Genomic DNA, 26,403 nt, shown 5'->3' with positions numbered 1-26,403 from the left:
GCAGCATATGTTCTAAGGGGTTTTGAATAACCCTGTTGTTTCCTATAAGAGTGGGTTTCAGTCTGATTTTGCAGCCAATGACAAAATTTAGCCAAGACTTTGGAATGTCTTTTTTTTTTTTTAATTTATTCACTGTGGGATTAATGTTTTACAGTCCACAGTAAATATAATAGTTTGTACATGGGTAACATTTATCAGTTTTCCACACAACAATACAACCCCCACTAGGTCCTCTGCTATTATGTTCCAGGACCTGAATCCTCCCCGCCACTTACCCCAGAGTCTTTTACTTTGGTGCAATACACCAACTCCAGTCCAAGTTCTGCTTAGTGTTTTCTCTTCTGACCTTGTTTTTTAATTTCTGCCTATGAGTAAGATAATCTCATATTCATCCTTCTGTTTGTGATTTATCTTATTTAACAATAAGATTCCTTCAAGCTCCATCTAAAATGGACTGAAAAAGATGAAATCGTTTTTAATAGCTGAGTAGTATTCCATTGTGTATATAGACCACAGCTTACTCAGCCACACATCTGTTGTTGGACACCTGGGTTGCTTTCAGGTTTTGGCTATTACAAATTGTGCTGCTATGAACATAGGTGTACACAGATCTTTTTGGATGATGTGTTTGGTTCCTTCGGATATATCCCCAAGAGAGGAATTGCAAGGTTATAGGATAGGTACACTTCTGGCCTCCTGAGAGTTCTCCAGACTGCTCTCCACAGGGCTTGGACAAAGTTACATTCCCACCAGCAGTGCAGGAGGGTTCCTTTGTCCCCACAACCCCTCCAGCATTTGCTGCTGCTACCTTTTCTGATGTATGGCATTCTCACAGGAGTGAAGTGGTATCTCATCATTGTCTTAATTGAGGAAACGCTATTTCTTTCCTCTTAGAAGATATTATGCTTTTTTCTCATGGGGCTTTCCATGTTCTGGGGAAAGAGTTGTGAAAGAAATAAGCACTTCCTCAGAGTTCTGTTAAGAGCCCAGGGTGGAGAGTTGAGAGACCTGAACCCACATTTCAGACCTGCACCATGAGGGACTGGTGCAAGGGACCTAGCAACTGTAATATCTGTGTCCTTGGTTCCAAAAATTCAAGCAGCCAGGACCTGCCTGCTTTTCTGCTTCTGTAGACACAGACTACTGTGAGGGTGGGCAGAGTGACTGGGCAGGGAACATGGTTTGACCCTGGGGCCCATGCAGAGAATTTCTATTTTCAGCCGAGTTATAATTAACAAGTGATCCCAGGAGTTCTGCCCAGAGTTGATGTGGGAAATATTTGTGTTGTTGGTTTCTGAGCTTGGGGTGCATATTGGCTCAGAATGAGGTGACAGTTAGGAGGGCCCCTCATATCTCTGGAACTGGCACTAGGGCAGGGATGGGGCTTAGGGGTGCCAGTAGCATCTGCACCCCATTTCTTCTTGAGATAAAGAATGGGGGGGGAGTGGCATCCTTTCTGTGCTAGTGAACTTGTCATCCCTTTCCTCTGTGTGTGAGAGTAAGGAGGAAGCACACTGAGCGCCAGTCCTGCAGACCAGACTGGACAGAGTCAATGCCAACAGGGCAGAGGAATGCCTGAGCTTCAGACTGCATCCTAGGAGCGCTGCTGGTGGACATTTAAGTTAGCAAGATCTGATTTCTGCCCCTAAGCATCTGCACAGTCACATAGCTGTGGGTCAGAGAGCAAAATGCAGGCAAGGCTCCTGTGTGCCTGGCTCCAGCCACAGAGAGAGGACAAGAAGGGGCAGGTCTTGGTGCTTCAGGAAGGAACCCTGGGCTCCAGGGCAGAGCTTCCCAGTTCCAGAATGATCTGAGCAGGATCCAATGTTCCACACTGAGACCTGATGCTTCTGATGGGATGCAGTGCTCCTGGTCAGATTTAATGCTCCAGACAGAACCCATGCTTCCTGAGACAGGACCCAATATTTGGGGTTTGAAATTGTTTCTCTTCAGGAGGAGTGGTTGCAACTTAGAGAGTAAAGGCAGAGTGTGTGGAGCTGTCATGAAACCAGAAGAGAGAGAGAGACCATGACGGAGGGTCTGGAACACAAATAGATCTACAGAGCTTGAACTAGAAAGACTGCTTCATTTAGAGCGCAAAACAGAGACCAAGGCGAACCATCTTCGCTACTGGAAACCAAGAGAGCCTGGCTCAGCTATCCTCTTCTGGCTGGAATCCCGCAGGGCTGGGTTTCTGTGGGAGCTTTCTGCTGGTTAGAGCGAACCTGTCACTCCCCCAAAGCAAAAGGGAGAAGAGCAGGGTCTGGGGCACAGAAAGTCACCCCTCCCGGGGCCAGGCTAGGGTGCAACCGCCAGGGCAAGCGCGGTTTAGGTCTGGATGAAGAGGTGGAAGTTGGTTCGAGTGAACTCGTGATGGATGCTCTCCAGCAGCGCGTCTGCATCAGCTGCGGCCTCTGGGGCCCCTGGGGAGCTGGGCCGGGCGCTGTACTCCGGGGTGTAGCTGAAGGAAAAGGCGCTGGGGTAGAAGAGGCCGTCAGCCCGCACCAGGCTCACAGGCACAGAGATGGGGGCGCGCAGCCAGCGCCAGTCACTTCCGAAAGCGGCCACGTCGGGCACCACGCACACCAGGGATCGCGGGCTCCTGCAGGGGGCCGGGGAAGGGGCAGAAACACTAAAATCAGTCTCCCCCTCCTCTCCCCTCCCCCGCTTCCCCTCCTCTCTTCTCCTCCCTTTCCCCCTTCCCCTCCCTTCCCCTCTCCCTCTCATTTTCTATTTATCCAATAAACAAATTATATATAACTTAAGAGAGACACCTACAGCTTGGCCACAGGTCCTTGCACCTTGTGGCAAGTGTACTTCGACCAGTGCACTGCCACCAGGCCTCTGGGATTTTTTAAATTTTTTTAAGATTTTAATTATCTATTAATGAGAAAGATAGGAGGAGAGAAAGGACCAGACATCACTCTGGTACATGTACTGCCAGGGGCTGAACCTAGAACCTCATGCTTGGGGGTCCGATACTTAATTCACCGAGCCACCTTCCGGACCATGATTTTTAAATTTTTTTTTTTTAACTTTTGTATAGAGACAGAAATTGAGAGGGAAGTGAAAAAGAGACTCCTGCATCATTGCTTCGCCACCAGTGAAGCAAGGGCTCAGGACAGACAGGCTGCCTCCCTGCCGCCCAGCCCTGTAATCCATACCTGTACATGGTCTCGGCCTCCACATCCCCGAACCACACCTTGAGTCCTGCGTGGAAGTTCTCCCCATGGAGCTCCAGGGTGGCCACGTCGCCCCCACCACTGAGCTGGGGGTGTGCAGAAAGCAGTGGCCCCTGAGCCCTTTGGCCTGAGTCTCCCACCCTGCAGCTCCCCGGACCCTGGGCCCCCTAATGTGGTGCCCCCTCACCTCCAGGGTGCTGATGAGGGGCACAGGTGTGACCGGCTCGTGGATACAGGACAAGCTGGTGCTGAAGGAGAAGTCCACACACTCGGTGCCAATGATGGTCCAGCATGAGCTGTCATTGAGCAGTGCTCGGTTAGCCTCTTTGGGGCAGGGGGAGGCCTGGCAGAAGACCCAAGGGATATAAAAAAATATTGATTGGTTGGATAGAGACAGAGAAATCGAGAGAAAGAGAGTGGAGCAGGACTCAGCAGTGGCAGGTCTGCTTGAGCGCACATGTTACTATGCTCAAGGACTCAGGTTCAAGACCCCAGCTCCCACCTGCCTGAGGAAATATTTGATGAACAGTGAAATAAGACTGTGCCTGTCTCTCTCTCAATTTCTTTCTGTTTTTTTTTTAATAATTTATTTCTTTATTGGGGAATTAATGTTTTACATTCAACAGTAAATACAATAGTTTGTACATGCATAACATTCCCCAGATTCCCATTTAACAATACAACCCACACTATGTCATTCATCATCTTTCATGGACCTGTATTCTCCCCACCCACCCACCTACCCCAGAGTCTTTTACTTTGGTGCAATACTCCAATTCCATTTCAGGTTCGACTTGTGTTTTCTTTTCTAATCTTGTTTTTCAACTTCGGCCTGAGAGTGAGATCATCCCATATTCATCCTTCTGTTTCTGACTTATTTCACTCAACATGATTTTTTCAAGGTCCATCCAAGATCGGCTGAAAACGGTGAAGTCACCATTTTTTACAGCTGAGTAGTATTCCATTGTGTATATATACCACAACTTGCTCAGCCATTCATCTGTTGTTGGACACCTGGGTTGCTTCCAGGTTTTGGCTATTACAAATTGTGCTGCCAAGAACATATGTGTCCACAGATCTTTTTGGATGGATGTGTTGGGTTCCTTAGGATATATCCCCAGGAGAGGAATTGCAGGGGTCATAGGGTAGGTCCATTTCTAGCCTTCTGAGAGTTCTCCAGACTGTTCTCCACAGAGATTGGACCAATTGACATTCCCACCAGCAGTGCAGGAGGGTTCCTTTGACCCCACACCCACTCCAGCATTTGCTGCTGTTACCTTTTCTGATGTATGACATTCTCACAGGAGTGAAGTGATATCTCATTGTTGTCTTGATTTGCATTTCTCTGACAATCAGAGACTTGGAGCATTTTTTCATGTGTTTCTCAGCCGTTTGGATCTCTTCTGTGGTGAATATTCTGTCCATGTCCTCCCCCCATTTTTGGATGGGGTTATTTGTTGTCTTGTTGTTGAGTCTGGCAAGCTCTTTATATATGTTGGTTATTAAACTCTTATCTGATGTATGGCATGTAAAGATCTTATCCCATTCTGTGAGGGGTCTCTTGGTTTGGGTAGTGGTTTATTTTGCTGTGAAGAAGCTTTTTTTTTTTAAAACTTTAAAAAAAATATTTATTTATTTATTTTCCCTTTGTTTTTGCCCTTGTTGTTTTATTGTTGTAGTCATTATTGTTGTTGTTATTGATGCCTTCGTTGTTGGATAGGACAGAGAGAAATGGAGAGAGGAGGGGGAGACAGGGAAAGAGAAAGATAGACACCTGCAGACCTGCTTCACCACTTGTGAAGCGACTCCCCTGCAGGTGGGGAGCTGGGGGCTTGAACCGAGACCCTTATGCCGGTCCTTGTGCTTTGCGCCACCTGCGCTTAACCGCTGCGCTACCGCCCGACTCCCGTGAAGAAGCTTTTTAATTTGATGTAGTCCCATAGGTTTATACTTGCCTTAGTCTTCCTTGTAATTGGATTCATTTCATTGAAAATGTCTTTAAAATTTATGCGGAAAAAAGTTCTGCCAATATTTTCCTCTAAGTATCTAATAGTTTCTGGTCTAACATCCAAGTCCTTAATCCACTTGGAATTTACTTTTGTATTTGGTGAAATACAGTGATTCAGTTTCATTCTTCTGCATGTTTCAACCCATTGTTTCCAACACCATTTGTTGAAGAGACTCTGCTTTCCCCATGTAATAGTCTGGGCCCCTTTGTCAAAGATTAGATGTCCATACTTGTGGGGCCTCATTTCTGGGCTCTCAATTCTATTCCACTGGTCAGTGTGTCTGTTCATGTTCCAGTACCAAGCAGTTTTGATGACAGTGGCCCTATAATACAGTTTGAGATCTGGGAGTGTGATGCCTCCGGTTCTGTTCTTTTTTCTCAAGATTGTTTTGGCAATTCTAGGTCTTTTCTGGTTCCAGATAAACATTTGTAGCATTTTTTCTATTCTCCTAAAAAATGTGGTTGGGATCTTGATGGGGATAGTATTAAATTTGTAGATGGCTCTGGGTAATATATTCATTTTGATGATGTTAATTCTTCCAACCCATGAACATGGAATATCTTTCCACTTCTTTGTGTCTTTTTCAATTTCTTTGAGTAGTGACTCATAATTTTCAGTATACAAGTCTTTCACTTCTTTGGTTAGGTTTACTCCTAGATATTTTATTGTTTTTGTTGCTATAGAAAAAGGAACTGATTTCTGGATTTCAATTTCTTCTAACTTAGTGTTTGCATAGAGGAATGCCACTGACATAAATCAATCAATGTGATCCACCACATCAACAAAAGCAAGACCAAAAACCACATGGTCATATCAATAGATGCAGAGAAAGCCTCTGACAAAATACAACATCCCTTTATGATCAAAACACTACAAAAAATAGGAATAGATGGAAAATTCATGAAGATAGTGGAGTCTATATATAGCAAACCTACAGCCAACATCATACTCAATGGTGAAAAACTGGAAGCATTTCCCCTCAGATCAGGTACAAGACAGGGCTGCCCACTATCACCATTACTATTCAACACAGTGTTGGAAGTTCTTGCCATAGCAATCAGGCAGGAGCAAGGAATTAAAGGCATACAGATTGGAAGAGAAGAAGTCAAACTCTCCTTATTTGCAGATGACATGATAGTATACATGGAAAAACCTAAGGAATCCAGCAAGAAGCTTTTGGAAATCATCAGGCAATACAGTAATGTGTCAGGCTATAAAATTAACATTCAAAAGTCAGTGACATTCCTCTATGCAAACACTAAGTTAGAAGAAATTGAAATCTTTCTGTTTCTTTATCCAACAAATAAATAAAATATTTTAAGAATGGGGGTAGATAGCATAATGGTTATGCAAATGGACTCTCTTGTCTGAGGCTCCAAAGTCCCAGGTTCAATGGCCCTCCTGCCCCCGCAACACCATAAACCAGAGCTGAGCAGGGCTCTGGTTAAAAAATAAATAAATAGGGAGTCGGGCGGTAGCGCAGCGGGTTAAGCACAGGTGGCACAAAACGCAAGGACCCGTGTAAGGATCCCAGTTCAAGCCTCCGGCTCCCCACCTGCAGGGGAGTCCCTTCACAAGCTGTGAAGCAGGTCTGCAGGTGTTTGTTTTTCTCTCCCCCTCTCTGTCTTCCCCTTATCTCTCCATTTCTCTGTCCTATCCAGCAACAACGACATCAATAACAACAATAACTACAACAATAAAACAATGGCAACAAAAGGGAATAAATAAATAAATATTTAAAAATAAATAAATAAATACCGGGCGGTAGCACAGCGGGTTAAGCGCATATGGCGCGAAGCTAAAGACCAGAGTAAGGAACCCGGTTCCCAGCTCCCCACCTGCAGGGGGGTCGCTTCACAAGCAGTGAAGCAGGTCTGCAGGTGTCTATCTTCTCTCCCCATCTCTGTCTTCCCCTCCGTTCTCCATTTCTCTCTTTTCTATCCAACAACAATGACAATAATAACAACAAGAGTAGCAAGGGCAACAAAAATAGGGGGAAAATGGCCTCCAGGAGCAGTGGATACACAGTGCAGGCACTGAGCCCCAGCAATAACCCTGGAGGCAAAACATAAAAAATAAAAAAAAAATGGGAGTTGGGCGGTAGCGCAGCAGGTTAAGCACACGTGGAGTGAAGCATAAGGACCAGCATAATGATCCCGGTTCGAGTCCCTGGTTTCCCACCTGCAGGGGAGGCGCTTCACAAGTGATGAAGCAGGTCTGCAAGTGTCTAGCTTTCACTCCCCCTCTCTGTCTTCCCCTCATCTCTCCATTTCTCTCTGTCCTATCCAACAACGAAGACATCAATAACTACAACAATAAAACAAGGACAAGAGGGAATAAATAAATAACTATTTAAAAATAATAAAAAATTAACAAAATAAAAAATATTAAAATATATATATATATCATTTTTTTAAAAGAAACTTAAAAGAGAGAGACCTGCAGATTGACCCCAGGCTCTTGCACAACGAAACAAGTGTCCTTCAATCAGTGTACTGCCACCAGGATTGAAGGATTTTTTTTTTTTTAACTTTTGGATAGAGACAGAAATTGAGAGGCAAGTGAGGGAGAGAGAGATGCTTGCAGCACTGTTTCACCACTAGTGAAGTTTTCTCCTTGCAGGTGGGGACTACGGGGCTTGAACCTGGGTTGTTGTGCATTGCAACATGTGTACTTTACCACTCAGCCTGCAAATGTTTTATTTTTATTTCAAGAAGTGAGAGATACAGAGAGAAAGAGATGGAAACCAGGGCACTGCTCAGCTCTGGCTTATCATGGTCTGGGGAATGAACCTGTGACCTCAGAGCCTCAGGCATGAAAGTCTTTTACAGAACCATTATGCTATCACCTTGTTGGGAATAAGCTTCTGATGGTGGCCACTTACTTGGGGAAGCCAGCCTGGACTTCCACCTACTGGTTCTGGTGCTAGCTAATTTTGCAATTTGCCAGCCCTGTGAGCTAGGGAGAGAGCCCAGAGTCATATAAACACACTAGTCAAACTGCTTTAGATCAGTTTAGAAAAGGTATGTGTTCTAAAGATTCCTGACTTCCATTGATTAACATAATGTTTAACACCCTACCATTATACAGTTTAAAAATCCTTGGTGGCCACTAGGTGGCTCAAAGGTAGAACACATGCTTTGCATGTGTGCAGTCTTGGGTTCTATCCCTAGCAATGCTCTGGGTTCTCTCTTATAAGCAAATCAATCTTGGGCCAGTAAAATAGCTCATTTGAACAGTGCTCTGCTTTGCCAGGTTCGAATCTGGCCCCCACTTCATTGAAGGAAGATTTGGTGCTGTGGTCTCTTTCACTGTCTGCCTCTCTGTCTCAATCTAATAACAACAACAACAACAACAATAATATAGTACATAACTCTTTGGAAGAGAATATTGCTTAATAACAATATTATTTTCTGTACATTATGATTCACCTCAAGATTTCTTGATATTTTTTGGGGGGAGTAGTACTGCCTTTAACAATAATAAAATTATAACTAACAATTATAATAACAAACTTCCATATATATGCTATAACTTCATCTGACATTTATTTTTTAAAAAATATTTATTCCCTTTTGTTTGCCCTTGTTGTTTTATTGTTGCAGTTATTATTGTTGTAGTACTGCCTTTAACAATAATAAAATTATAACTAACAATTATAATAACAAACTTCCATATATATGCTATAACTTCATCTGACATTTATTTTTAAAAATATTTATTCCCTTTTGTTTACCCTTGTTGTTTTATTGTTGTAGTTATTATTGTTGTTATTGATGTTGGCGTTCTTGGATAGGACAGAGAGAAATGGAAAGAAGAGGGGAAGAGAAAGACAGACACCTGCAGACCTGCTTCACCGCCTGTGAAGTAACCCCCCTGCAGGTGGGGAGCCGGGGCTTGAACGGGGATCCTCACACAGGTACTTGTACTTTGCACCACGTGCGTTTAACCTGCTGTGCTACCGCCCGACTCCCCCTCTGAAATTTCTATGACTCTACTCGATAATACTCAATATTGTCATTTACATGATTTTTCTGTACATCTTCCAATGTGCTCTCCCAAAATTCTATAAATTCTTTCTTTCTTTTTATTTTTGAGAGAGATGCAGAGAGAGAGAAACATCAAAGTACTGCTCATGTAAGTACTCTGGCTTATGGTGGTGTGGGGATTGAACCTGAAAATTTTGGAGCTTCAGGCATGAAAGTCTGTTTGCATAACTATTATGCTATCTCCCTGCCCCACAAATTCTTTAAAAATTTTTTTATGTATTTACTATTGGATAAAGATGGAGAAATTTGGGAAGGGAGGGAGAGGTAGAGAGGGAGAGAGACAGAGAAACACCTGCAGCCCTACTTCACTTCATGAAGCTTCCCCCTGCAGATGGGGACCAGGGGTTTGAACCTACATGCTTGCACACTGTGATGTGAGTGCTTAACCAGGTGTGCCACTGCCTGGCCCCCTCTCAACATTTGTGACTCTATTTTTTTTTTTTTGTCACCTAGGTTATTGCTGGGTTGTGGTGCTAACACTATAAATTCACCACTCTTAACAATCATTTCTTTTCTTCCTATTTTTATCTGATAGAACAGAGAAAAACTGAGAGGTGAGGGGGAGGTAGAGAGGGAGAGAGAAAAACACCTGCAGACCTGCTTTACTGCTCATGAAGCTTCCCGCCTGCAATAGGGGATCAAACTGAAGTCCTTGTGCACTCAACTGGGTGCATCACCACCCAGCCCTTCTCAGCAGCGCCTTTACTGTTGCTTCTGCATTCTCTGATGTTGTCCCAGTAGTCCATGATCTACCAAGTCATGGGAAGCCATCCTGCTCACTAAGTCACAGACACTGTATGAATAAATACATCTGATGTATTTATCTCTATGGTTCTCTGTAATCTGACTTTGTAGAATGCTTTGCTTCTCACCTGGAATTGCACCACCTTCTCTGTGGCGAGACATAAGTAACTGCCACCCCCTCCTGGAGGATCACCTGGGAACTGGAACGCGCACTTGTGCAGCTGAGAAATGGGTTCATCCACATCAAGGAGGGCACACTGTTTGGCTACTTTTCGGATGATCTGCAAGAGAAGGGCAGTAGAATGCATAGTAGCTAGGAGCCTGGGTGCCCAGATGCTGCCCTCCCAGTCAGCTTCTGCTACTCCATTGTGGGCCCTGGCATATTCCCCTGGTCCATTCCCACAGTAGTCCTTCACCTCCATCCAGCTCCACAAAGCACTGAGTAACTTGAGTGAGAAGAGGTGTCTGCCCATGTGAGCTGTACTTGCTGCATGGGACTGGGGGGGGGGCGCGGCTAGACCCCTCCTTCCCATACCATTGGAGGTAGTGTGACGCCTGTGACGGTGCAGACAAGTTGCACCAAGGAGCCATAGCGGACGTAGCCTTCTCGAGGTGGGAAGTCCCCCTGGGAACAGTGTTCATCAGCTGGGGGTGAAAGGAGGAAAGAAAGGAGGCTTTCAGAGGCCCCAAGCAACAGCTCCAGGCCTTACCTTTCTCACCTCTGGCTCATCACGAGATAGCACACGTGTTTGTGGGTAAGGTTGTGATGTGGCCTCGGGCAACTAAGACTGAAAGGGTCTCCTCTTTAGTCCTCAGAAATGTCTGCCTTCTGAAGGGTGGGAGAGGCTGAGGTGAAGGGAGAGGGCTGGGCACCAGGGTTAGGATATCTTAGATCAATCACCAACTCCTTGGAGACGTTGGTGATTCTTCTTTTTTTTTTTAATTTAACTTTTTTTTATTGGATAGAGACAGTCAGAAATCGAGAGGGAAGGGAGGGATAGAGAGGGTGAGAGACAGAGACACACCTGCAGCATTGCTTCACCACTTGTGAAGCGTTCCCCCTGCAGGTGGGGACTGGGGGCTTGAACCTGGGTCCTTGCGCACTGTAACATGTGCACTCAACCAGGTGTGCCACCACCTGGCCCCCCCTTTTTAAATTTTTTTTAAAAATATTTATTTTCCCTTTTGTTGCCCTTGTTTTTTTTTATTGTTGATGTAGTTATTATTGTTGCTGTTATTGATGTTGACGTTGTTAGATAGGACAGAGAGAAATGGAGAGAGGAGGGGAAGACAGAGAGAGGGAAAGACAGATACCAGCAAACCTGCTTCACTGCCTGTGAAGTGACCCCCCTGCAGGTGGGGAGCTGGGGGCTCAAACTGGGATCCTTACACCAGTCTTTGCACTTTGCTCCACCTGCACTTAACCCGATGTACTACCACCCGGTTGTACTACCACCAGACTCCCTGACCTTGGTGATTCTTAATGGTGTTTCTGAGCTCAGTTTCATGGGGCAAAATCTAGTTTCTTTGTCAACTTGTGGTGAAGATCAGACAAATCTATGCATGCCCGGGACCTGCTGGTGTAATTACCCAAGTGCAGTGTGAAGGCAGCCCACTGTCGAGCACTGGCTACAAAGGCCCCATCCTCCACAGAGAGGTAGCGAGTAGACACCGTCTGGGAGCGCAGGCGGTTGAAGAGGGACACTTTTGAGCCAGAGGAGATGCACACTGTGAGAAGAAGTGGATGGAGTCAGATTACTGGCTGGATTTGGCCCCTCGGACCTGCCAGATGGTTTTGCATTTTATTTTATTTTATTTTAATTTTATTTTTTGCCTCCAGGGTTATTGCAGGGGCTCGGTGCCTGCACTAAGAATCCACTGCTCCTGGAGGCTATTTTCCCCATTTTGTTGCCCTTCTTGTTGTGCTTGTTGTAGTTGTTATTGTTGTCATAGCTGTTGTTGTTGTTGGATAGGACAGAGAGAAATGGAGAAAGGAGGGGAAGACAGAGAGGAGGAGAGAAAGATAGACACCTGCAGACTTTCTTCACAGCTTGTGAAGTGACCTCCTGCAGGTGGGGAGCCGGGGGCTTGAACCGGGATCCTTACGCTGGCCCTTGTGCTTTGCGCCATGTGCGCTTAACCCACTACACTACTACCCGACTCTCACAGATATTTTTTCATCCTCTGTCTCCTGTGCCAGGCTGGCTCGCAGGCCCTATGCCCTGTACATACTAGGCCTTCATTTTCTCCGTTCCTGTTGCGGAAACTGCTCCTCTGTGGTACTTTTTGTTTCCTTCATTTCAATAAGCACTCCCCCCCACCCCCAGGTACTCAATACGTGCTTATTTTTGTGGAGGATATGTTTCTGGGTACTGGACACCAAGATGTTAATTAGATCCAGTTTTGCTCTGGAGGATATTACAGTCTTGAGGAGAAGCTATAAGCTGGGGAACGTGACATGGGAGGGAGTTGTTCTGGAGGCACATAACCAAAGGTCTAGGCCTTGACCTCAATCTTTTCCAGCCTACTGAACATACCTAAGGCCACAACTTGGTCCTCTGATTGGACTTGAAACAACTAGGAAGAAAGTACTGGGTCATCCCGCTCTCCTCTCATGGTGCTAAGCAGACTGCTGGTGCTCAAGTTATACTTAAAGCCTTAAGTTCCCATCTACAGCTACTATGTATTGCACATTAAGCACTGTTTCAAATGCTTTGTGTATCTTAGTTCATTTTAGTCTCTCAATAATCCTTTCTTGCGAAGATAAGATCAGCTCTGCTTAAGGGAGTGACTTGCTCAAGATCACTAAATGCAGCTAAAAGAAGGGCTAAGATTCTTTTTTTTTTTTTTGATATTCATTTATTCCTTTTTGTTGCCCTTATTGTTTTATTGTTGTGGTTATCGATATCGTCGTTGTTGGATAGCACAGAGAAATGGAGACAGGAGGGGAAGACAGAGAGGGGGAGAGAAAGATAAGACACCTGCAGACCTTGCTTCACAAGCAGTTGAACTGACACTTGCTTCACAAGCAGTGAAGCAACTTCCCTGCAGGTGGGGAGCTGGGGGCTTGAACTGGGATCCCTACGCTGGTCCTTGCCCTTTGCGCCACCTGCGCTTAACCCGCTGCGCTACCGCCCGACTCCCCAGAAGGGCTAAGATTCTAACCCAAGTCACTTGGCTCCAGAATCTTCACCGTATCACACAGACTACACTATTTACTGCCCCCCCCCAACACCCCACCCCCGCTCTTTGGGTATACCTGAGCACAGGCTGGACGTGAAACAGTCTTCAGGGGTTTTATTTTATTTTTTTAAAGATTATTTATTTATTTATTTATGACAGAGGAAGGAGAGAGAGAAAAAGAGAAAGAGAGAGAGAAACACACACACACACACACACACACACACACACTGAAGCTTCACTCTGGCACACACAATGCTGGGGACTGAACTGGGGACCTCATTCTTGGGAATCCAACACCACATTCACTATACTACCTCCTGAGCCACAGCCATAATTGTATATATATTTAAATGAAATAGATAAATGTTCCAAACCTCGATTTCCTCACCTATGGTGCAGGAATACTGGTAGCACCTAGGGAATATCAAACAGGGTGCAGTATGCAAATGCCTCCCAGGAAAGCCCCCACCCCATCTTCCAACCTCCCAGAGAGCAGAGGGCAGCAGTGGTGCCGCTATTATTCAGAGCCCCCTCCCCAATAATCCTCAAAGGCTCAGTAGGATTCCTTTCTCTCTCTCTTTTAAGGGTTATTAAAAAAATAAAAATATTTATTTTATTTACTTATTCCCTTTTGTTGCCCTTGTTGTTTTATTGTTGTAGTTATTATTGTTGTTGTTATTGATGTCATTGTTGGATAGGACAGAGAGAAATGGAGAGAGGAGGTGAAGACAGAGAGGGGGAGAGAAAGATAGACACCTGCAGACCTGCTTCACTGCCTGTGAAGCGACTCCCCTGCAGGTGAGGAGCCAGGGGCTCAAACCGAGTTCCTTAATGCTGGTCCTTGCGCTTTGCGCCACATGCGCTTAACCCACTGCACCACCTCCCAACCCCCCCTAAAATTTTTTATCTTTATTTATTGGATAGAGACAAACAGAAATCAAGAGGGAAGGGAGTCATAGAGAGGGAGAATATCAGAGAGACACCTGCAGCCCTGCTTCACTACTCGCAAATCTTTTTTTTTCTGCAGGTGAGGACTGGGGGCTTAAACTCTGGCCTTGTGCTCTGTAACATATTTACTCAACCAGGTGTGCCACCACCCAGCCCCCCAGTTGGGATTTCTCACTTGGCATCTAGGACAGCACACATTTATTTATTTATTTATTTATTTATTTATTTAGCCTCCAGACTCAGTGCCTGCACTATGAATCCGCTGCTCCTGGCAGCCATTTTCATTTTTATTGGATAGGACAGAGAGAAATTGAGAGGGGAGGGGGAGATAGAGAGGGAGAGGAACAGAAAGACACCTGCAGACCTGCTTCACCGCTTGTGAAGCCCCCCCCCGCAACCCCCCCACCCTCCAGATAGGGAACCAGGGGCTAGAACCAGGATCCTTGCATGGGTCCTTGCATTACATACTACGTGTGCTTAACCCAGTGCACCACCACCCAGCCCCTGGACAGCACACATCTCAATCTGCCCCTTAACCAGCTATGAACATCTTTCTCCTCTGCTAGGGGATGTTCATCCAGAACAGACACCTGCCTTTATTTTAGGGGGATCCGGCACAGAACACAGAGCCAGGCCATATAGTAAGCACTCTATAAATGTTTTTAACTGAATTTCTTCTCTATTGTTATTGTCCCTTTCAAAAACTCTCTCTTTTTTAAATAGTTATTTATTTATTCTCTTTTGTTGCCCTTTTTGCTTTATTGATGTCTTTGTTGGCTAGGACAGAGAGAAAATGGAGAGAGGAGGGGAAGACAGAGAGGGGGAGAGAAAGATAGACACTTGCAAACCTGCTTCACTGCCTGTGAAGCGACGCCCCTGCAGGTGGGGAGCCAGGGGCTTGAACTGGGATCCTTCAGCCAGTCCTTGTGCTTTGTGCCACCTGGCTTAACCCGCTGCGCTACTGCTGAACTCCCAACTCTCTCTTTTTTAAAATAAGTGTATTTTTATTTATTTTGGATAGAGACAGAGAAATTAAGGGAAAGGAAAGATGGGCGGAAAGAGAGAGAGAGAGAGAAATAGATCCCTCTTGCCACCATCACTGGTCACTTCCATCAGGAACATCATATAAGCCCTCTCATGGGCCACTCCAGGGACTCATTCTCCCTACAAAGTAGTAGTGGTAGAGACTGCCCCACTCTCAAAAGGGAGGCTGGGTCATCCTACCCTGTCACTCCAGGAAGACTAGTCCAGAAATGAGTGCAGCCTAGAATGTTTCTTGCTAGGACCATGAACTTCAAGCTCGCGCGGGGGTGGTGGTGGTGGTGGTGGTGGAGTGGTTGGGATGGGACACAGTCTTTTGGTGGTGGGAATGGTGTTTATGTACACTCCTATTAAATTTTAGACATATAAACCACTATTTAATTAATATGAGAGGGGAAAAATTGATCATTTGTCTAGAACTTCTTAAAACAGAGTGTTTTTACTACATAGGGTGTCTTTGATATGTTGACTCTCTCAAAAGCCTAGATCAGGGAGAACAGAAGCAACTGGTAGCACAGTTATATACAAGATGCTGGGTATTACACCCCAAACCCTAACAAAGGGACTTTTCAAAGTTAACCCAATCACCAAATAATGTGATGATAACAACTATCCATTATCTTCTTGAACCCTAAGTCAGCAGGAACTTCACATTTCCACTATAGAGCCTATATTTCCCCCAGTCTTGGAACCTTAGGGTGGGCCCACTTTGCTGCATGTTTCTCTCAATCCAAATCAAATAATATTGCATCCGCGGATCACAACCCAATCAACGCAACGAGTGCCACCCCAGCATGCTTCACTTCAGACTGTGTCCAGAGACTTCAGGTGTGGAATGACAACCCTTCAGCTTCATCACTCGGGTGAGACCTTTCCTCTCATAGTATTCTCTAATTCCATTCCAGGTGGTCCACTCCCCAATAAAGTCCCCAAACTTAGATATAGTCCAGGTCCCCTGAGATAGAGCATATGTTCACACATGCCCATAAGCTAGGGAAAAATATATACCTGAAAGCTGAAGTACACAAGAGCCTGCAGGGAATACCCCCATCACTTCATCTGCACCATTCCAGTCTTTAGGTCGTTCAACAATTTGTTTGGCTTTGTATGTTAACTCTCTTTCAGCCACCAGGATCCGGATGGCAGCACGATGCTGACCAGACTTCCCTGGACAGATGACCCCACCAATATGTACTGGAGCTCCACTTCCCCAGAGACCCACCCTACTAGGGAAAGAGAGAGGCAGACTGGGAGTATGGATCGACCAGTCAACACCCATGTACAGCGGGGAAGCAATTACAGAAGCCAGACCTTCAACCTTCTTCAACCCACAACAACCCTGGGTCCATGCTCCCAGAGGGATAGAGAATGGGAAAGCTATCAGGGGAGGGGATGGGATATGGAGATCGGGTGGTGGGAATTGTGTGGAACTGTACCCCTCTTATCCTATGGTTTTGTTAATGTCTCCTTTCTTAAAAAAAAAAAAAAAACTTCTTGGTACTGGAACATGAATAGACACACTGATCAGTGGAATAGAATTGAGAGCCCAGAAGTAAACCCCCACACCTATGGACATCTAATTTTTGACAAAGGTGCCCAGACTATTAAATGGGGGAAAGCAGTGTCTCTTCAACAAATAGTGTTGGAAAAAATGGGTTGAAATATGCAGAAGAATGAAACTGAACCACTATATTTCACCAAACACAAAAGTAAATCCAAGTGGATCAAGGACTTGGATGTTAAACCAGAAACTATCAGATACCTAGAGGAAAATATTGGCAGAACTCTTTTCCACATAAATTTTAAAGACATCTTCGGGAGTCAGGTGGTAGCACAGTTGGTTAAGCTCACGTGGCACAAAGTGCAAGGACCGGTGTAAGGATCCCACTTCGAGCCCTGGCTCCCCACCTGCAGGGGAGTCGTTTCACAGGCTGTGAAGCAGGTCTACAGGTGTCTATCTTTCTCTCCCCCTCTCTGTCTTCCTCATCTCTCTCCATTTCTCTCTGTCCTATCTAACAATGACGACATGAATAACTACAACAATAAAACAACAAGGGCAACAAAAGGGAAAATAAATAAATATATAAAAAAGACATCTACAATGAAACAAACCCAATTACAAAGAAGACTAAGGCAAGCATAAATATATGGGACTACATCAAATTAAAAAGCTTCTGCACAGAAAAGAAACCACTACCCAAACCAAGAGACCCCTCACAGAATGGGAGAAGATCTTTACATGCCATACATAAGACAAGAGTTTAATAACCAACATATATAAAGAGCTTGCCAAACTCAACAACAAGAAAACAAATAACCCCATCCAAAAATGGGGGGAGGACATGGACAGAATATTCACCACAGAAGAGATCCAAAAGGCTGAGAAACACATGAAAAAATGCTCCAAGTCTCTGATTGTCAGAGAAATGCAAATAAAGACAACAATGAGATACCACTTCACTCCTGTGAGAATGTCATACATCAGCATAGGGATCTGAATTCCAACTCCATCAGGACCCAGAGAGAGAAGAGGAAAAAAGAAAAGACATTTGGAGGTGGTAATAGGTATAGGTGTGCTTTAGTAAGGAAAAGAAGGCAGGACCATAGGTAAAAGTGGACACACACACACACATATATTTATTTATAGAAATAATAGTCAACTCAAGGGAGTCAGGCAGTAGCGCAGCAGGTTAAGCGCATGTGGCTCAAAGTGCAAGGACCGGCTCCCCACATGCACAGGAGTCGCTTCACAGGCGGTGAAGCAGGTCTGCAGGTGTCTGTCTTTCTCTCCCCCTTTCTGTCTTCCCCTTCTCTCTCCATTTCCCTCTGTCCTATCCAATAGCAACATCAATAATAACTACAACAATAAAAAAAAAAAAAAACAAGGGCAACAAAGGGGAATAAAGAAAGAAAGAAAAATAAAAAAAAGAAATAATAGTCAACTCATATCTGTGACCTTGGGAAAACTACTGTAGTTACCCATGGAGGGGATAGGGATAAAGAACTCTGGTGATGGTAATGGTGTGGAATACCCCTGTTATCTTATAATTTTGAAAATCAATATTAAGTCACTAATAAAATAAAAAATATTATTGAGCTGCTTGCTCTATATGTACTAGTTAGCTTTCTCTTACAATGGCATATATTCCTCATGAAGCCATGCCAGGATCTATTACTGTGAAATTTCTTTCTTTCTTTTTTTTTAATATTTATTTTATTTATTTATTCCCTTTTGTTGCCCTTGTTGTTTTATTGTTGTAGTTATTATTGTTGTTGTCGTTGTTGGATAGGACAGAGAGAAATGGAGAGAGGAGGGGAAGACAGAGAGGAGGAGAGAAAGATAGACACCTGCAGACCTGCTTCACCGCCTGTGAAGCGACTCCCCTGCAGGTGGGGAGCCGGGGTTCGAACAGGGATCCTTATGCCGATCCTTGTGCTTTGCGCCACCTGCGCTTAACCCGCTGCGCTACAGCCCGACTCCCGTGAAATTTCTTAAAGTGAGAGAGCTTAGTAATCTGTTCTAAAACATAAGCTAGTAGAATTAGATGTGAGGAATCACATCTTAAAAATTGTACCTAAACTGGGAGTATGGATCGAGATGCCCATGTTCAGCGGGGAAGCAGTTACAGAAGCCAGATCTTCCACCTTCTGTATCCCATAATAACCCTGGGTCCATACACCCAGAGGGTTAAAGAATAGGGAAGCTGGGACTGGGCGGTAGCGAAGTGGGTTAAGTGCACATGGCATGAAGTGCAAGGACCGGCATAAGGATCCTGGTTCCAGCCCCCGGCTCCCCACCTGCAGGGGGGTCGCTTCACTGGTGGTGAAGCAGGTCTGCAGGTGTCTATCTTTCTCTCCCCCTCTCTGTCTTCCCCTCCTCTCTCCATTTCTCTTTGTCCTGTCCAGCAACAACAACAGCAATGACAACAGTAATAATGACAACAAGGGTAACAATGGGAAAAAAAAAGGCTTCCAGGAGCAGTGGATTTGTGGTGCAGGCACCGAGCCCCAGCAATAACCTTGGAGGCAAAAAAGAAAAAAAAAGAATAGGGAAGCTACCAAAGGAGGGGATGGGGTGTGGAGTTCTGGGGGTGGGAAATGTGTGGAATTGTACCCCTCTTATCCTATAGTCTTGTCAATATTTCCAATTTATAAATAAAAAATTTTTTTAATTTGCCTAAAATGTGGTGTTATTATATTAATAAATATCTGCTGAAAGAATGAAATACACACACACACACACACACACACACACACATACACACACGGGGGAGAGATACCTGCAACATTTTTTCACTGTTTATGAAGCTTCCTCCCATAGGTGGGGACAGGGGCTTGAACCTCAGTTCTTGCACATTGTAATGTGTGCACTGAACCAAGTTCACCACCACCCAGTCCCTCAAGTTTTCTATTCTTAGAGAGAAAGGGAGGGAGAAGAGAGAGACACCAATGTATCATTCCACCATCCCTGGGTTTGCCCTTCTTCTGGTGCTCCTATCTGGTGCTGAGAATGGAACTCTGGGACTTACACATGCAAGGCATGTTGTTGACCATTGAGCTACATCTCTGCCCTATCTTCACTTTAAAACTTTTAAATAAAAATGAAAAAGACTTATTTAGGTGTCAGGTGGTGACACAGCCAGTAGAGCACACACACTACCACCCTTAGAGACTCAGATTCAAGTCCCCATTTTCACCTGCAGAGGGGAAAACTTCATGAGCAGTTAGAGCAGTGCTGCAGGTGCCTCTCCTTTCTAGCTCATGTTCCATTTAAGAAAATAAAAGAAAATGGGAAACCTGGCTTCTGGGAATGGTGGAGGTGTGTAGGCACTGAGCACCAGAGATAACCACAGTAGTTTATTATTATTATTATTATTATTATTGGATAGAGACAGAAATTGATAGGGGAGGGGGAGATAGAGAGGGAAACAGAGGGACACCTGCAGCCCTGCTTCACCACTCATGAAGCTTTCCCCCTGCAGGGGGACCAGGGACTTGAACCTGGGTCCTTGCGCACTATAGTGTGTGCGCTTAATCAGGTGTGCCACCACCTGGCTCCTAGCCACAATAGTTTTTGTGAGAAAGAGAAACAGAACAGCTCTGTTTTTAGTTCAGTACCTGCTGGAAGTTTTAGTCTGCTGTGATCATCAGTTCTCTCCAAGTCTGGGGTTTGGCTCTCTTTCTCTCTGCTCTGGTCTCTGACTCTCCTCAGACCTCAGCCTCAAGCACTCTGTAAGTCACTTCTCATCCCATAACCCAGGGCCCCCTTCCTCCCAAATCAAGCAACTCCAGGCCTTCTCCACCTCCCTTGCCCTGGCCCAGGCACAGGCCAAGCCCCGTGGCTCACGATCAGTGTTCTTCAGCGACTGCTTCTTCTGTGAGGGCTTCGAGATGACCTTGATGAGGCGGCTGTGGAAAGTGCCCAGCTCGCCGCCTCCTCTGAGCACCAGCCGCAGCACTAAGCGGAAGTGTTTCCTCTTGTCTGCGTCTGAGATGTACAGGGACTTGGCACATCCAAACTCCTGTGGGGTTCGAAGAGATGGACTCAATTCAGCACAGCCCCTCCCAGGTTCCAGCTGCACGATGCCAACTCCCCTTCAGGGCAGAAGCCTCATCTGCTCTGCTTCCTGGGGGCAGGGGATGAATGGGACCACCTTTTTATAATTTATTTATTTTCCCTTTTGTTGCCCTTGTTGTTTTATTGTAGTTATTAATGTTGTTGTTATTGATGTTGTCTTTGTTGGATAGGACAGAGAGAAATGGAGAGAGGAGGGGAAGACAGAGGGTGAGAGAAAGACAGACACCTGCAGACCTGCTTCACCGCCTGTGAAGCGACCCCCCCTTGCAGGTGGGGAGCCGTAGGCTCAAATCGGTATCCTTACGCCTGTCCTTGCGCTTTGAGCCACATGTACTTAACCAGCGGCACTACCGCCTGACTCCCTGAATGAGCCCTGTTAAACCCGGGTGGAGGCAGGTACCCCAACCTCTCCTGGGCGCTCTCACCCTGGAGTCCGGCTGCTCTTCAAAATTCAGTTTCTGCGTCTCCGCGGCACTGCCAGACGCTCCATCCAGCCCCATGAAGCCGCAGACTGTGGACCCTGCCTCCCCGACCTGGCACACTGGAAAAAGATGCGAGCAGCTCCGGTGCCAAGCAAACCTACTTCTTGCCGCCAGAGGGCGCAGCGAGACCGCGCCGCCAACAGCCCAGCGCCAGAGCCTCGCGCTCAAAGGTCCTGGAGGCTTTGGGCAGCCTCACCTTGGCCTTGCACTGGCTTCACCCTCCAGCCTGGCCCTGAGAGGTAGACACAAGGCGGGGGGCAGAAGAACCTAAGGAGACACGTAAGTGCTGTGTTTGTTTATACATCTCCATCCATCTGAGAATCTTAAAGGCATTTTGAAGGTAACACAAATCCAACAGAATCTTTACCCCTTTCCCATCACCCATACCTGGTATCTCTATGACAATGAATCCCATTAACACCCAAAGATTTTTCTTTCTTTCTTTCTTTCTTTCTTTCTTTCTTTCTTTCTTTCTTTCTTTCTTTTTTTTTTTTTTTCTGCTGTCTTCATTTAACCAACTAGTAACTCTTATTTACCATTTTCACACATCTCCAGAATCCATTGAATATATAGATAATGGGGGAAGGACATGAACCAGAGCATTACTCTGGTACATGTGCTGCCAGGAACCAAACATAAAAGCTAATGATTGAAAGCATAACACTTTATTCACTATGCCTCCTCCTGGACCACTTTTTTCTTCCTTTAATTAATCCCCACCCTCACCCCCAGAGCACTGTTTCAACTCTGGCTTATGGTAGTGCTAGGGATTTAACCTGGAACCTTGAATCTTCAGTCATGAAAGTCTTTTTGCTGGGATCGGGTGGTGGTGCACTGGATTGAGTGCACATGTTACAGTGTGAGAGGACCCAGGTTCAAGCCACCATTGCCCACCTGCAGGGGTGAAGTCTGATGGAACCATGAAGCAGGTCTGCAGGTGTCTCCTTTTCTCTCTCCCTTTCTGTCTCCCCCCCCCCTTAGTTTCTCTCTGTCCTAATAAGAAGAAAGAAAAAAGGAGGAAGAAGGAAGGAAGGGAAAGAAAAAAAGAAAGAAAGAAAGTGGCCACCAGGAACAGTGGATTCATCATGTGGGCACCAAGCCCCAGTGATAATCCTGGTGGTAACAAAAATAAATAGACTGGGGGTCAGGCAGAAACACAGTGGGTTAAGCGCCCATGGTGTGAAGCTCAAGGACGGGCATAGGATCCCAGTTCCAGCCCCTGGCTACCACCTGCAGAAGGCTCACTTCACAGGCAGTGAAGCAGGTCTGCAGGTGTCTATTTTTCTCTTCCCCTCTGTCTTCCCCTCCTCTCTCCATTTCTCTCTGTCCTATCCAACAACGATGACAGCACTAACAACAACAATAACAACGATAAACAACAAGGGTAACAAAAGGAAAAAAACAGCCTCGGGTAATATCTTTTTAAAATCCCCTAGTGGTTTAAACTTAAGTCCTCACATGAACCAGTCCCTGATCACCTCTCCAACTTTATTTCCTACAACTCCCCCTCCTTTTCTAATTCCAGTCATTACGACTTCTTTTGAACTTGGAACAGGCCAAGCTGGTAAAGCCTCAAGGTCTTGGCATTTTCTTTTCCTTCTAATTGGAACATGCCTTTCCCAGATTTTCTCATGTCTTGGCTCCATTTCCCATTCAAGGGGCAGTTCAGATGTTCCTTCCTTAAAAGTACCACTACCTTGACCTTTCCGGCTAAAGATCCCCACTTCAGTTTCGACGACATTATTGTGTTGTTTTCCCTTCAGCTCTTGCCACAATCTGGAAATATTTGGGTTACTGGTTAGTGGGGGCTTTGCCTAGTTCCCTACACTAACATTAAGATACAGGGTCTGTACCTGTCTTGTTCAGTCACATCTCCAGAATAAAGAAAGGGACAAGTGAATGGGGACTGTAGATTCTCAGGACGGTGCTGCTATCACCCAAACTGGGGGCTATTTGGGCTGAGGAGAAAGGTCTCTAATGAGTCATTAGCTGACCTGAGTCCTCCTCCCTAGATTAAAAAATAAATAAATAATAAATAAATAAATAAATAAACAAACAAAACACTACGTGAGAGGGTGTTCAGAGTACCTACCCAGAGTACCTACCGCTTCTCATTTCCATATGACTTCTGGGCCACTTTGGCATGGAGGATCCGCACTGTCTGCTCACATCGTTGCTGGAGGCACAGACGCACACCTTCCCTCACGACTGCAGTGCCTTCCGGGGGTGACCTGAGAGTGTGGGGGCAGGGAGACCCAGGCAGCCCACAGCAGGGAGAATCAAAAAGCAAGGTGGCATTTGACACACAGACATCCCCCCCCCACCACCACCCTAGGCAAGAATGGGCTGAATGGAATGGATGGGAGGAAAGGCTGTTCTACCTTCTGCCCCACAGAGTCAGGGAGAGGAAGTGTCTGGCAAGGGTGAGGACTGGGGTCCAGTCAAAGCTAAATATTTGAGCTAAGAGGACTCAAGACTTGCTAAGAGCCCACTGAGATCACTCAGGCTTCCCTCCTCTGGCCTGGCCCCATGCTCACTGCAGCCTGGAGCACGCAGCAAAGGCCCCAGTGATACAAAAGCTGCACTTGTGCTGGTCTGGGATGCAAGGGTAACTGGAGGGTATAGAGTTCCCCTGTACCCAGGGGGCACCCAGCCCAGGAAGAAGAGCCTTTAATGAACCTAGGGACCTCAACACCGTCTTTCCTGCCCTCAAATGTCTAATAAAATGGGAGGGCCCCGAGCCTGCATCTTCAAGTTCCAAGAGGGACATATGTATAAGTCCTTCAGGGTCAGATCAACATTCCTGTCTCCATCTCTTAGGACAAGGCCCACTGCCATCCCAGCATCCCTTCCTTTCACAGTAGGGTCTCCATGGGCCCTGAGGATGTGCCAATAGGAGCCAAGGGACCTGGTGGCTTTTCAGCCTGGGAGTTTGGATGGGTGACCGTGGGTCTCTGAGCCCCAAGACTTACACAGTTGCAAAGTAATCTATGATGACCGGGGTTTGAGGCCTCCGGGAAAGCCCTGAGCTCTCTGAATCCTGTACCCTTTGGCAGGACCTGAGCAGGCAGAGGAGCACAGCGGCTGGGCTGCACCCCAGGGAGCCGGCTGGCTGCTGATGGAGGAGCCGCCGGCCGCGGGGGAAGGCACTGCTCCGGGAAGCGCCTGCCTTGTCCGCAGCTCTGTGCCTGCAGGGCCGCCCACTCCAAGTCCGAGGCTCCCAGGGGAGCTAGATGGGGGCGCAGCGCTGGCCCCGCCCCAGCCCCAGCCCTCCAAGGACCCAGAGCCCTCCCTGCTGGTGGGAGGGGTCCCGGCCTGCGTCCCCCTCCCCACGCGCGCGCCTGGGGTTAAATGCAGCTGCAGTCTCTCGCTCTTCCAGCCGCCTGGCAGTCGGTGCCCCAGCCCTTACCTGGTCCAGCTGCCTGCGAGGCTCCGCCCGTCCGCTCCGCCCGGCAGGTTCAGGTGAGTCAGAGGGCCTGGGGTGGCCGGGGGGCCTGCGGGGCAGCAGATGACCTCACAACCCAGAAGGGCCTTTAGCCACGGCTGGACCTCCTTTGCCCCCCCTTTTGTCCTGAAGCGCCCCCTCCCCTTTCAGCTCTGTCCTTTCCAAATTGAGCCTCTACCAGAAGCAGTTCGCCAAAACGGGGTACTCTGTCCTCATCTCCTCCCTCCGGGACCCTCATGAAAGTGTCCAGGGTGTTCATTCTTCAAACAACTCTAGGGGAATTATTCACAGTCCTCTTTGCACCCTCAAAGAGTCCACTCTACCCAGCCTACGGGCTTTTCCGGATCTTTCTTTGTAAGGCATGGAGGAAGGCTTAGGGGCGCCGGGCTCCTCACATCATCTCTGTCACCTATCTGTCGGATAACCTCTAGACGTGACTCCTTCCTCTGACGGGTGAGGGGGCGGGAAAGGTAGTAGCTGTTTTGACTTCACAGGATTCTTGGGTGCAGATGGCATGCCGGAAGGAGGATTGGGGGAACCTTATTGAAAAGGCAGGGGCTCAGAAACCTCTGCAAGGTTGGGGGGTAGATAGCATAATGGTCATGCAAAGAGACTGTTATGCCTGAAGCTCCAAAGTCCCAGGTTCAATTCCCTACACCACCATAAGCCAGAGTTTAGCAGTGCTCTGGTAAAAAGAGAGAGAGAGAGAGAGAGAGAGAGAGAGAAAGAAAAGAAAAGAAAAGAAAAGAAAAAGAGAAGGAATGAAAGAAAGAAAGAGAAAGAAAGAAACCTCTGCAGGTAGAAAGGGTGGGAGGAGGCGGGTCCCCACTACCTTCCCCCAGAAGTACTCGGTACTGGCCCAGGTTGCACGGCAGCTTCTAGCCTCCCACCTCCAGCAGCTGCTGGCACATCTGGCCTCCTTACCACCACCCTCCCTCCACAGGCCCTGCCAAAGGAATTTTTGTCCCTCCACCAGACCTGAAAGGCGCAGGCTGGGAGAATCCAGGACGGGAAGGCCGCCCGCAGAGAGCGGCGGGCACCGGACCTGCTCAGAATAGGCCCATTCAGGGGTGGGGGCGGGGCTGCGGCCGGCTTAGCTGGCGGGGTGGGGTGTGGGAGGCAGGTCCCTTCTGCAAAGAAACAGCTGCAGCGCAGCAACCAGCGCGGCCCCGGCGGGGTGGGTGTGAGGAGCTGAGGGCGAGTGGAAGAAACGAGGCCTTGCCATTCCTCAGCACCCGGCTGGCTGCCGGGCAGTTCTCAGGAGAGAGGGGAGCCAGCTTCCTTCGCCGCTCCGCAGAGACAACCTTTCGAGCCTCAGTTTCCCATCTGTACAATAGGCGCCCTTCATAATTCTCAGGAGGGCGTGGAGCGCTCACCTGAGGGCGCCGCAGCGTCCATGGCTGCGGGGGCTGCTTACTCGCCACCCCTGGAGGCGTCCAGTGCCCGGCTGGCCCCAAAGCCCCGCGCACCCCCTTGGTCCCTGGTGCCAGATATATCCTGCCCGGGTCTTATCTCCAAGGCCCCTGGGCTCCAGCCTTCTGTTTGCTCAGAGCAGGGGCACCTGCTGGGCGTATGTGTGCTTCCCACGGCCACCTACCTACCCGGCGCAGCCTGGGACAGGGCCAGGGCACTTCTGGGGGCCTCTCCTGAGAACTGGACAGAAGTGGAGGCGACAGAACCAGAGTCTGTGCCGGCTGGATTTTGATCACCGAGCTGGCAGCCACTACACACAACCCTTGGAA

At 47.1% G+C, this 26,403-nt stretch overlaps 1 protein-coding gene across 1 annotated transcript; it reads right to left on the bottom strand.

Annotated features, from left to right (window-relative positions):
* On the bottom strand, positions 1 to 26,059 carry RBPJL (recombination signal binding protein for immunoglobulin kappa J region like). Its single transcript, XM_007530894.2, has 12 exons — positions 26,038 to 26,059; positions 24,626 to 24,710; positions 23,322 to 23,447; positions 21,413 to 21,483; positions 21,160 to 21,275; positions 20,504 to 20,678; positions 11,575 to 11,712; positions 10,520 to 10,629; positions 10,113 to 10,265; positions 3,370 to 3,525; positions 3,165 to 3,268; positions 1 to 2,602 (listed from the first exon to the last, which is right to left on the bottom strand). Exons 1-12 carry the CDS (start codon positions 26,057 to 26,059, stop codon positions 2,329 to 2,331), a joined length of 1,530 nt encoding a protein of 509 aa, XP_007530956.1. The 3' UTR covers positions 1 to 2,328.
* Between the last annotated feature and the right edge of the window lie 344 nt (positions 26,060 to 26,403).

The sequence above is a fragment of the Erinaceus europaeus genome, chromosome 1, assembly GCF_950295315.1.
Source record: "Erinaceus europaeus chromosome 1, mEriEur2.1, whole genome shotgun sequence".
In the NCBI taxonomy this organism is placed as follows: domain Eukaryota; kingdom Metazoa; phylum Chordata; class Mammalia; order Eulipotyphla; family Erinaceidae; genus Erinaceus; species Erinaceus europaeus.
This window is presented reverse-complemented; position numbering and strand designations above follow the sequence as displayed.